Source organism: Macrotis lagotis, chromosome 1 (genome assembly GCF_037893015.1).
Source record: "Macrotis lagotis isolate mMagLag1 chromosome 1, bilby.v1.9.chrom.fasta, whole genome shotgun sequence".
In the NCBI taxonomy this organism is placed as follows: domain Eukaryota; kingdom Metazoa; phylum Chordata; class Mammalia; order Peramelemorphia; family Peramelidae; genus Macrotis; species Macrotis lagotis.
Window position 1 is genome coordinate 895731550 of NC_133658.1, and position 13305 is coordinate 895744854.

Consider the following 13305-nt stretch of genomic DNA (forward strand, 5'->3'; position numbering starts at 1 on the left):
TGTGGCACAATAGATAGATCTCTGACCCTGTTTTCCCTGTTAACAGAAGACCTTGGTTCAAATTCCACTCCCAATGAAACCTCAGGAATTCCATTTTCCTCCCTAAAGCTACATATCTGTAAAATGAAGGGGTGGTGATTGTGCAACTACATCAGGTCACTTGCTGTCTTGGGGAGGGAAGAGGGGAGGGGAAAATGCAGAACTCAGAAATCTCACAAAAAAATAAATGTTCAAAATATCTTTGCATGTATATAAAAAAACCACAAAAAATAAAGAGGTGAGACTTGAAGGCTGTGAGTACCCTTTTAACTTGTTCCCAGCCAGTTATGCCCCCTCTTACCTTTTTTTTTTTAGGTTTTTGCAAGGCAGATGGGGTTAAGTGGCTTGCCCAAGGCCACACAGCTAGGAAATTATTAAGTGTCTGAGACTGGATTTGAACCCAGGTACTCCTGACTCCAGGGCCGGTGCTTTATCCACTGTGCCACCTAGCTGTCCCATGCCCCCTCTTACCTTGACACATGCACTGGGGTTTGAGGACATAGCCACAGTTCCCATTGGCATTGAATTTGGCCCGGTTCAACTGGAGCATCCTCCCCTCTGATTGGTAGTTGAGGGCAACTGTGGAGAAAACATGTGATCAAAGTGAGTCTTGAGTCTGCCCCAATTGGACAGAGAAAGGATCAGTTTTTCTCTGTCAGGGCCAGGGTTGAGAAATGGGAAGGAAGCTTGAAGGAATGGGGCCCTTGGGAAAAACTTGTCTCCAGAACCATCCAGTCCATCTCATGCCAGTAAAATCGCATTGAACCAACAAATATGAGCACTCAATATATGAGAGAGCTAGAAGAAGAAGAAGAAGAAGAAGAAGAAGAAGAAGAAGAAGAAGAAGAAGAAGGCACTGTTATTATTCCAATTTTACAGTTGAAGAAAATAAAGCAGACAGGGGTTAAGTTCTTTCCTAAGGTCACACAATAGGAAATATCTAAAGGTGGATTTGAACTCAGGCCCTTTGACTCCGAATCTACCTGTCAAGATTCTTTATATGATTTATTCCCCTGAGGTTATTTTAAGATGATAGTAATGTAGATCATGAATGAGTATATAAGTGTGAGCTACAGTGCTAGAACCTCCTGGAGGAGATAAGGAATTATGGTTGATGATCCCTCTCCAGAGACAACTTATAGTCCAGTCAGGGAGACAAAATATACTAATACATGAATACAAATGTATATCAATAAATACATCGCCTAAAGCTGTATGTGATTCAGGGCTGAGTTTGGGTGCTGCAGACCTAAGACTGAAGGAAAGGTTTAGAGAAAAGAGACATCTTCACAGATAAGAGAGTGGTCAGGGAAGGTGTCAGGGCAGAGGAAGACCAGGGCTTTGAAGAGTGGGCAGGATTGAGGAAGGGTGTCTTTGCAACAGCCACTTCTTACTCCCAGCTCTGTCTCCTAAAGCCAAAGGAAAGGCATTGAGTCATTTTCCAATCATGTCTGAATCTCTGTGACCCCATTTGGGGTTTTCTTGGCAGAGATACTATTTGCCATTTCCTTCTCCAACTCATTTTACAAATGAGGAAACTGAAGCAAACAGACTTGCCCAGGGCCACACAGCTAGTAAATGTCTAAGGCTAGACTCAAACTCAGAATGATGATTCTGTCTGATTCTAGACCTGGTGCTCTATCCATTATGGCACCATTTAGCTGCTCTAAGTAGTCTAGCAGAGAGGACTGGACTTGAAGGCAGAAAGACCTGAATTCAAATCCATCCTCAGGTACTTATTAACTGGGACAACTTTCTCAGTTTGGTTTTATCATCAGTAAAATGGGATAATCATAAACTAAATCCCTGGGATTATGGAGAGGATCAAATTAGATATTTATAAAATGGTTTGTATACCCCCAAACACTATATAACTTCTAGTGGTTATTATTGCTATTGGAAGGAAGTTTGAGATTCTAAAAGGTGGTGGTTGGGGGTGAGGAGAAAAAGCATTCCAGGCATGGGATGGGGAACTCATAATATGGATTGATAGATTTCTAGTAGAAGATTCCCTAAGAAATCATTTGGTTCTTTTCCCCATTTTATAGATGAGAAAACTGAGACTCAGAAATGTAATATGATCAACCCAAGGTCATACGGGCAGTAAATAGCAAAGATGGGACATGGACCTAGTTTCTCTGCTCACTGCTCCAACTTTCTTTCTACCAGGAGAGTATGGGAGTCAGTAAAGAGATGTATTCAACTGGAGGGGAGGATGTGCATTGGGAACAGTAAGAAATGAGGGGAGGGCAAGATAAATTATCACACCCTGCTTAAACCTGGGCAGAGTATACATTAGTAGAGGTCTTATCTCCCCTATCAATTGTAAGCTCTTTGAGGGTAGACCCTGTGTATTCCCTGTCTCTGCAGTTAGGTGGTACAGTGGGTAGAGCACCAGTTCTGGGGTAAGGAGGAACTGAGTTCAAATCCAATCTCCAGACATTTGACATTTATTAACTGTGTGACCTTGGACAAGTCACTTATCCTGATTCATAGCTGGTCACTGGACCCAGATGGCTCCAGAGGAGAAAATGAGGATGGTGACTTAGCACAGCCCTCCTCATTCAAATCCAATTCATGCGCTTGTCATAACATCACTTCCCTGATGTCATGATTTTCTTAGAGAATGAAGGGCAGACTTCATCATCCTACATGATACCTGGACTCAGTACATACATACAGTGTGTTCAATAAATGTTTATTAGATAAATGAATTATGTGGCACTTGAGTTCCAGGTTCCATAACCTGAGCATAACATTATCCTATGAGTAATAGTGAGCCATGTTAGACTTTTGAGCAAGGGAGATGTATGTTAAAGAAACTTGGACATCTTTATGTCCTGTTTTCAGCCCTGGAGAATCTTAGAGGCCTCTTCTCTTGAGTCTCTCTTGTTCTCCCAGGGTCAACCTTTTTCCAAGCTTCAGCTCCCCAAGTCTGACCAGTCCCATCTGTTTACTTACCCATCTGACATCCAGCATTCCAGAAGGGCTGGGGGTTGTAGTTACTTGAGTCCACCCGGTAAGAGGATGGATAGATACGGGAAAGCTGGTGCTGGTTGAAGCGTAGGTAATGGGCTGGCTTCTGTTGTAGTATCTGGTGAGCCTTGGTCTCACTAAAGGAGGACACTTGCCAGCTAGAGGAGACTAGGGTTAGAAACAATCAAAGGTTAATCCAGTTGAATTCACATCTGACACTCACCTCAACTGTAAAGTATTTCTCACAGTACCTACCATGGTGTTATATCATTATCATCATCATCATCATCATCATCATCATTATTATTAGAAAGTCCATGTGGATCATATAGCACAGACTCAGTTTCTAACTTGCTCTGTGACCTTGGATAGGCTGCTTAAACTCTCAGGTTTCATTTTCATCAATAACATGATGAGATTGGACTAAATGGCTTCTAAGGCAAATAAAGAGGCAAAGTGGAGTGATGAGCCTGGAGTTAGTCTCAGATACTTACTCAGATACTTAGTCTGTGTGACTGAGGGCAAGTCACCTTACCTCTGTCTGCCTCAGTTGCCTCAACTATAAAATAGGGATCATGACAGCTCCTACCTCTCAGGTGCAGATCCAATGAAATAGTATTTGTAAAGAGCTCACAGGACATTGTGTAGAATATAGTAGTTGCATAATAAATGCTTTTCCCCCCTTTCATTCTGTGGTCTCTTCTAGCTTTGATAGTCTTCAAATCTATAACTATGGTGACTGACTGCCTTCCAGAGGCATAGTCTAATTAGGACACAAAAAATTAGACAAGAGAGCTACAAACACAGTAACTGAAAGAGCTGAAAGGAAGAGATGTTACTTTTGACCAACTGGGTGAAGGGGAAGAGATTATGAGGTTGAATGAGGCACTTTAATTACATTAATTACATTTATTTGCAACTAATATATAATTAATTTCACATAATTTAATTATATATGTATATAATAAATTCATATAAATTACATTTAAAAAGCAAAAGTATTTTGTAAACTTAAACATGTAGGAAATGCTACAGACATGTTTGGCACATACAACCTTTTAGTTTACAAACAATTCTAACCACATGCTGGTCATCGTGTTCCCCCCCCAAGACTAGAAGCAGACTAGGAGAAGGGGAAAGGCGACAAATGAGGCTTAAACCACCACATGAGAGACTTCCAACCATCTGCCAGTGAGGAAGGAAAAAGATGATTCCCTTAGAGCCCCTCACATAAATTGCCTCTTGTGATGATGAGTTTGAGCAGAGAGCACTCAATTCTATTCAGAATAAATGATGAAAGTGCAGGATGCATTTTAAGAACAAGATTGATTAAAATGGGTTTCAATTAAATTTAAAAAGTGATAATGTGTTAAAAGGCTTAGTATTTAAGAGGAGGCGAATGTCACGTCATCTGGAGATTCACATGTGAGGAACAACTGACAAGGCTGGTCTCAGATGCTTTCTTTCTCCTCTTAAACCCGGTAGAAGCCAGGGCTCAAGGAAGATATGAGAAAAGAAAAATCTCCCTGAACCAGAAACACACAATTATAATGATCCTTGAGTGGAATTAAGGACCAGACAAAATCCGTCCTCCCCCCCCCCACCAAATAGACTTCTTCCCACAGTGAAGGAATGTGGGTTTCAACATCTTGGAAGTCTCATTTCTGAATACAGAGATTTGGCTTTCCCAAATTGGAACAGATTTAAGATTGGGCATCTCCATCCCTTTGTACTAGCTGCCCACGATGTTAGCAGTATCCTCCATCCACTACTTGGCATCTCTTGTTCTCTTCAAAGATCAGTTCAAGGGCCACCTCTACCCTAGTCCCCTTTTTTAAGCCTTAGGGAGTGGACCCAGGAATGAGGGGTGCAAGTGACATGGATGTCAATCCCAAATAAGAGCTACCCTCAAATGGAACAAGCTGCTTCTGGAGGGGGTAATTGTTTCTCCCTTACTGGAGGTCTTTGAGCAGTGACTGGGCAGCCATTGTACAGACAGGGGATTGATTCATGAATCGGGTGGACTAGTTCTGACAGTCGGTCAATGAACATTTATTCAGCTCCTCCTGTGTGCTCACAGCTATGATAGCCTCTTAGGTCCCTTCCAAGGGCTGCTATCGATATCCCCTCCCCAAATGGCCTTGAATCTATTTTGCATAAACATATCTATCATCTATCTATCCATCCATCCATCATCTATTCATTCAACTCTGTATCCATTTATCCATCCATCCAATCATTTATCCATCTATCCATCCATCCTTCTATGTATCTATCTATAGAGCTGTCTATGTATCTCTATATCCATTCAACTATCTGTCTCTATCATCTACTATTCATTCGATTATCTATATATCTATTCATCCATCCATCCATCTCATTTTCTCCAAACAGAGTACAAGGTCCTTGAGGGCAGGGATCATTTTACTTTTGACTCTGTCTACTCAGAATATAAAGAATTCACAAATGTTTGCTTGATAGAGGTCATCTATTCTAAAATTCTCATTATCCAAAGGTTGGCCACAGATAGGGAATAACTTTTTCAAGGGTGCACAAGGAGTAGGTAACCTAAGGGGTAGCTGAGTTCAGGACCTAAGGCTCCAAAACCATCATCCCTCTATTGAGTGAGCCCTGATAGCCCTAAAGGACTCAGTTATACATCACTTTAAGGTTCAAAAAGGTTTTTCCTAATGACCCTTGAGGGAGGCAATGCATCACTTGTGCCTTTCCGTCCCCAGTATGCTTAACAATTTCCCTTATTTGCATCCCCCTCCCATCCTTTGTCCTTTCCCTGCTCCTGCAACTCCATCCCCTCCTCCCTTCCTCTTCTCTTCCCCTTAAACCTTCCCCTACTCCCATAGCTCCCTCCCTCCCTCCCTCCCCTCCCCTCTCGGCTGTCCCTACTTACTCTCTGTTTCCACATCATGGATGCCAACAGACTTGGTGTATTTTACCAGGTCAGAGAGAGCTCTGGACAGCTTCATGGTCTTCTTCTGTTTATTTATCCTACATGAATCAAACAAGGGCAGAAGAGTGAGCATTCTGGCCAGCTCACACTGGTACAAGCTGTCACCTTCACCTTCTCAGAGCTTATCAGATACACCTGTCCTGCCACAGAGTAGTGTGGACAGTGTCTAGAGCAGTAGACTTGATATCAGGGAGATCTGAATTCAAATCTTTCCTCAGTTTCCTCATCTGTAAAATGGGGAATCAGATCTGGATGGCCCTTGAGGTTCCTTCCAGCTCTGGATCTCAGCAGTTTTTAACCTTTATGTGTTTGTGTATGTGTTTCATGGACTTCTTTGAGTCTATTACCAAACCTTGTTCAGACATCTACCATTAGACTCTGGATGAGAGAAATTTAAGTCTGAATCTAATAGTAATAGAAAGAAAAATTCTGGGGGAATTTCTCTCATATTTCATAGATGTAAATATTGACAAATGACTGAAAAGAAAAATATATATTGTGTTTCTCAGCTCAAGAGAAATAGAGAATTTTGACAGAGAAACTATTTTAAATCTAATAAAAAAATCAACTAAGAAAAATAAATATGACTAATGCAGTGTTATCTTAATTCAGGCTTTTAAGTTGTTTTGTTCAGTACTGGTTGTGGGTTGTATTGGACATTCTCATTCCTTCTAACAATAGTCATATCTCAATTCCTCAAAACTTCAAAATGATAATGGAGTGGTTGAGCTATTCAGGGCCATTGCCAGTCAACCAGATATCTATCTGGCCACTAGACCCAGATGATTCCAGAGGAGAAAGTGAGACTGGTGACTCTCACAGCCCCGCCTCACTTAAATCCAATCCATGTGCTTGTCATGGCATCACCCACTTGATATCATGGTCCTCTTCAAAAACAAAGAACAAGCAACTTCTGTGAGCTCTGGATCCAAGTTCTAAGAAGGCGTTGGGATATTTATATGCTTAACCCCATCCACTGATGCTCTGTTGGAACTCTACCCCTCCCTTCCAACCCTTGGTCCAAGGAACTGACCCTTTGCTCTGGCTTCCTTGGGAGTCTAGATCATCATCACCTTCTTCTATGCTGGAAGTCTTCTTTAACTTGCTGCTTTTTTTCTACACAGGGAAGAGAGAGATGTGATGTTAACCAATCATGGCAAGTCAGTATTTATAAGCTCTGGACTTAACAGAGGGTGTGGGTTCAAATCTCAGTTCTGCCACTTACTACCTGTGTGGCCTTGGGGGAAATCACTTTACTCCTGTAAATCACTTTCCTCATCTGTAAAATGAAGAGATTGGATTAAACCCTTCCCTTCCAATCTATGATCTTCTGTAATCAGCTAAATCTGTACATACTGATTTGTGGAGTCAGGAAACTCATTGTTCAAAAGGAGATGGTACATGAACCAAACCTTGAAGGAAACTGAGGCAGAGGTGAGTAAGGTACAAGGCTCTGACTGTAGAAAAGCTCCTAAATTCCTATGGGGCAAGAAAGCACTGTCCCAGTACAGTTACCACTTGGAAAAGCCTTAGAGCCCTGGGCTAGGAATAATGCTTTTGCCCCCTCTTCCTATCCTGTCTCTTCTCATTGAACCTGATCCTGCCTGTCCCTATAGCCCATTCTTTCTTCTGTCTCTGCCCCATCCCATGGCCCTCAGATCTAGCAGATAGGGGCTCCTGGCCAGATCTTGCCCCTGAGCCCTTGGGGGGCGGGGATATGGACGTAAGGTTTCTAGGGAGTTGGGGATTCTAGAGAAGGTACCAATCCCAGGCTGTATGGTGCCTCCTGGTGCCTGGAGCCCTGCCCCTGGTACCCAAACTCTGCCCTGAGAATCTGCCAAGACAACTGATCATTCCTGATGCTTGACCTGGATCTTATCTCTCTTCCATTTTCCCCAGGAAGAGCCAATAATAGCAATGGGTCTCATTGCCACATTACTTGAGAAGAGGCAAAGAAGCATTTCGAACAGGGCAGATAGGGAGAGTCCTGGACTCCACAGCAAGAGACCTGGGTGGGAATTCTGCCTCAAGCTATCTAACTTTGGGGATTTGGATAAGTTGTCTCCCCAACAGGCTGCCAGGTCCTTGAGGACTTTGATTATGTCTGTGGATCCCCTAAACCTAGGGCACATAGTAGGGCTTTTGTTTATGCATCCTCAATACTTAGGAGAGTAACCACACAGTAGGTGCTTTTGTCTATATGACTACAACACCCAGGACAGCCACCAACACACAGGAGGTGATTGTGTCCATTTATCTTCAAGACCTAGAATAATATCCAGCACAGAGGAGGAGCTGGTGTCTCTATAAGCTCAATACCTGGGGCAGTATCTAGCACAGAGTAGGTACTTTTGTTCCTATATCCTTAAAACCTAGAACAGTAGGTTCCTGTGTCTATATGACCTTAATATATAAAACGGTTCTTGCACAGAGTGGGCACGGTATTTCTAATACATTGCCTGCACTAGAATAGAGACTCAGTTGTTGCCTACAGGTTGATTGATGCTTTTGGCATTTCAGTCAAAAAGTATTTTCTTAAGTTATTATTCTACGCCAGGCACTGTGATAGATACTGAAACTATTAAGACAAAATAAAAGCCCCCCCCCCTCCCCAACACACACACACACACACACACACACACACACACACACACACACACACACAGCTTGCCTCTGATCAGTAGGTTGTTGTAGGGATCAAATGAAATAGTATCTGTGAGGGATTTGGCAAGTCTGAAAGCCCTGTTTCAATGCTAGCTACTCTTACGATGCCAAATGACAATAATAATGATAAAAATTAATCCAATTTTATCTTTAGATCTTATTATTATCTAAACATACAGAAAAATACATAATTCATAATATAAATTATGTGCAATATAGACAATATAAATTGTACACAATTATAAAATTTATTAATTATATTATTAATCTAATAATAATAAAAATCCTTACCTCTCCGAGTCATTAGGAAGATCAAAGGATTATAAGTTCAAACCTGGAAGGGCCCTTTTGGATCACTGAGTCCAACTCCCTCATTTTAAAGATAAGGAAACTGAGGCTCAGAGAGGGGTCAATGGGAACACCCAGAGTCCCATAGGCAGTAAGAAGCAGAACTGGAATTTGAACCTGGGGTCTTTTGGATTTCAGTCGAATAAAAGAATGTGTCAAGTGTTTGGGGCCCTTCCAAGTATTAGAGAAATGGTGGCTATCAGTGGGATCTCTCTGAGTTTCCTGGGCACATTTCTGGCTCCTAGTCTGGCTCCTCCCTTGAAAGGACCCCAGGGACTGGCCTGAGGTCCTATCCTGACCTTTCGTTTGGAGAAGCTACTCATTAGCAATCGACTGTTTCGCTTGCTGCCACTCAGGTCCTCCCCAGATTCCACATCTTCTTCAGCTTTGCTCTGTTAGAGAGGGGGGAGAGAGAGAGAGAGCAAGAGAGAGAGAGAGAGAGAGAGAGAGAGAGAGAGAGAGAGAGAGAGAGAGAGACAGAGAGACAGAGAGACAGAGAGAGAGAGACAGAGACAGAGAGACAGAGACAGAGACACAGAGAGAGACAGAGACAAAGTAAGACAGAGAGAGAGACAGAGAGAGAGGTACAGAGATAGAAAGAGATAGAGATAGATAGAAACAGACAGAAAGACAGACAGAGAAACAGAGATAGAGACACAGAGACAGGGAAAAAGAGAGAGAAATAGGAGAGAACGATAAAATTAATAGTGATAATAAACGAAGTTTATATAGTACTTTACATGTATTACATCATTTAATCCTTGCAACAACCTTGGGAGGAAGGTGCTGAAATCATTCTCATTTTACAGAGGAGGAACAGGCAAACCGAGATGCAGATCACACTGCCATTAAACTTCTGTGTCTGGATTTGAACTCAGGTCTTTTTGACCCCAAGTCCTATGTTCTAGTGGTGACCTCCCCTAGTAGAGGTCTTCAAACAAAGGCTAGATCGCTTGTTAGGCATGTTCTATTGTTTAGGAAGAAGTTGGATTGGCCTGGACTATTAGCCAGGGCACCCAACCCTCTTCCCCAAAGACCCTTGCAAAGCTGACTAGGATATTTACAACCAACATCTTACCAGCTGAATACACCCATCTGTGGAGTTTAGAGAGGGGGTGAGAAGTTTGGGAGAAAGAGAGATGTACCTGAAATCAGGAGAAAATGAGTTTGAATCTGGATTCTGACAGTTACTAAATCATGGGCAAATCTTGTCTCTAATCCTCAGTTTTCTCTATAAAATGGGGATACTTACTGCTACTTACATCATGGGATATTGTGAACAATAAATATGAGTTATCATCTGACTGTCACAGTTCTCCTTTCTCCTATCTTGATTCCCAGTTTTGGAGCTCTGCTTATGAGACCTTGGGAAAGTCACTACTCTTGAATTTGTATTGCCTCCTGTGCCCAATTATGAGATTAGATATCACTTCTAAGGTCTAAATCTCATGACATTTATTATTCTCCATTTTTTAAAAGCCATGACCTAGGGATGGGTAATCACCATCATCATCATCACCACCACCACCATTATCATCATCGTCATTGCAAACATTCATATCCCTTACATATACATATTTATAAATATATTTTATATGTATATAAACACAAAAATATAAATATATTTGATCTAATTGGATCTTCACAAGAAATCTAGGAGGTTTTTAATTCCCATTTTACAGTTGAAGAATGTGAGACAGACAGAGGTAGAATGACTTGCTCAGGATCACACAGCTGTACATGTTTGAGGGAGGATTTGAACTTGGGTCTTCCTGACTCCAAACCCTATACTCTCTCCAGTTCATTGCCCACTTGTCTTGCAGAATCCAAGATTCTTTATTTTTTTATTTTATTTTATTTTTGGGGTTTTTTGCAAGGCAATGAGGTTAAGTGACTTGTCCAAGGTCACACATCTAGGTCATTATTAAGTATCTGAGGCCAGATTTTTAACTCAGGTACTCCTGACTCCAGGGCCAGTGCTCTATCCACTGTGCCACCTAGCCATCCCAAGCATCAAAGATTCTTACAGTTGGTAGGAGCTTTGGCCATCAGGACTTAGCAGAGTGACTAGCACAGTAAGCAATTCGATATGCATTTATTAAGCACCTATCATACACCAGAAATTCTCCAGGGCTCTAAGGTACAGGGAAGGTGCTAACCTGCATTGGCAGAGGGAGTTTTCTTGGAGTATCCTAAACTTTATGTACAAGACATAGGATAAGTACTTAATACTTTGCTGAACTTTTATCTTCTTTATATTTTCCTTTCTTAAATTTTTTTTCTTATAAGTGATATCTCTCTAGAAAGAAGAAAAAAAGGATATGGTGGGGATTTAGGCTGAATAACAAAATATGGCAATAAAATTATTTTTAAAACAAATGTTTGATGAATTGTTGATTTCTGAACCAATTACCCCTTTCCCCCCATATAAGATGTCATCGGGTGGATGGCCACAGTTGAGAGCCCTAAGGAGGAGATCTTTTTCTTGGCTTCCTGTTTGCTAGGCTGTCAGTCTTCTTCAGCACAGACAGTGGCAACAGACACCAGTGGAAGCACAAGCCATTCACCACTCATTCTTCTCTTCTCAAGCAGAGTTTGACCAAGGCTTGCCCAGAGGGATTTATATTTACCCAGGCTCTAATTAAACTGAAATCAATGAGTTGAGAGACAAGAGTGCCAAGAGAATGGGGAGAGAAGAGAAAAGCAATGGGAAAGGGAAAAGGGGAGGAGGAAAGAGGAGAGAGGACAAGGGAGGAGGGAAAAGACAGGAAAGAGGAAAGAGAAAGGAGAAAGGAGGAGATTTGAGAAAGAAGGAAGCAGGAAAGAGGAGAGGGAAGGAAGAAGAAAAGAGGAAAGACAGGAGGAGAGGAGGAAGAAAGGGGAAATATGAGGGAGGGAGGAGGAAATAGGAAGGAAGAAGGAAAGAACACAGAGGGAAAGAAACAAAGAGGGAGGGAGGGTGGAAGAGGGAGAGGGCATACATCTGCCAACCTCCATGGGCAATGATCCCACCTTATAAATCACAGTTATTAAAAGATTAAATTACCTACAGAATCCAGGCCTGGTTAGGGACAGGCTTGAATGTTAACAAAGGCTCATTCCATAACAAAACCTGTTTCCTTGCCATCCGGGCAGCTAAGTCACCTGTTAGGGCTTCCTTCCATCTCCCCCTCCCTATCCCACAGCTCCCACAGCAAAGCAGGAGGAGGGAGAAGGGAGAAGGGGGAATTCTGGCTTTGTTAACAAGGATGTTCACCTGGCAGCCTCCTTAACAGGGTGGCAAATTCTATTTTGGAAAATGGATTCCCACAAAAACATTGATGTAAGCATGAAATCATATCTCCCTCTTGAGGTACTGATGACTAAAGCCCTTGGTTCTAATTTTTGGTTCCCAGGACTGTTGCCACCTCAGCTCCTTTCTGGGAGTATTCAGTCTGCTTAACAGCAGGCCAATGAAAACTTTAATAAGGAGATTTTAAGGCTGCTTCTTTTGAATCTTCTTGATGGGCATTGGTGGCAAGGGAGACAATTTCTCCTGGCAAATTAATATCATACAGATTTTACTGAAAATGGTCCAGGTAAGGCTGGGCATCAAGGTAAAACATGAGTTAGGGGTCATGGAAAGAACACATTCACTCACACTGTCCCCCACTGTTATTCCCATAGATGCACCCATGTACAAATTGCACACAATAACAGACATGCTGATACTTGGGTACATGCATACATGGAGCTCACCTGCACACATCCTCTGCCTGCAGATATATACAGATATCTCCATCTATTGGTACAAGGCATGTAGGTGTCAACTAACTGTTAACTGGAGAGCATGGAAATATCATTTTTCTCCCTTCCTTCCTTCCTTCCTTCCTTCCTTCCTTCCTTCCTTCCTTCCTTCCTTCCTTCCTCCCTCTCTCTCTCTCTCTCTCTCTCTCTCTCTCTCTCTCTCTCCTTTGCAAGGTAATCAGAATTAAGTGACTTACCCAAGGTCACCCAGCTAGTAAGTGTCAAGTGTCTAAGGCTAGATTTGAACTCAGGTTCTCCTGACTCCAGGAAAGGTACTCTGTCCACTGCAGTGCCACCTAGCTGCCCCCAGGAGAAGGGAAAATATTTTCCCCTTTCTTTATGTTCCCAGTGCTTAGCACGATTCCTGACAAATAGCAAGTGTTTAATAAATGCTTTTTGATTGACTAACCATATACCCAAATATAGAACCGTAAAATAGTAGCGTCCTGAAACTAGAGTCAGGAAGCCTTCAGACTATTTCTAGCTGGATGACTCTGGGAAATTCAATGCAATCAATATTTATT

General features: G+C 42.1%; 1 protein-coding gene across 1 annotated transcript in view; it reads right to left on the reverse strand.

The window, feature by feature from the left end:
* Positions 1 to 13305, reverse strand: part of PLCH2 (phospholipase C eta 2) — a 350828-nt gene that overhangs the window by 20226 nt on the left and 317297 nt on the right. Inside the window, exons 14-18 of the mRNA XM_074218687.1 lie at positions 9295 to 9387; positions 7017 to 7099; positions 5924 to 6021; positions 3001 to 3183; positions 511 to 618 (exon numbers count right to left, since the gene is read on the reverse strand). Of these exons, the coding sequence (XP_074074788.1) occupies positions 511 to 618; positions 3001 to 3183; positions 5924 to 6021; positions 7017 to 7099; positions 9295 to 9387 (565 nt within the window). The remainder of the gene's footprint in view (positions 1 to 510; positions 619 to 3000; positions 3184 to 5923; positions 6022 to 7016; positions 7100 to 9294; positions 9388 to 13305) is intronic.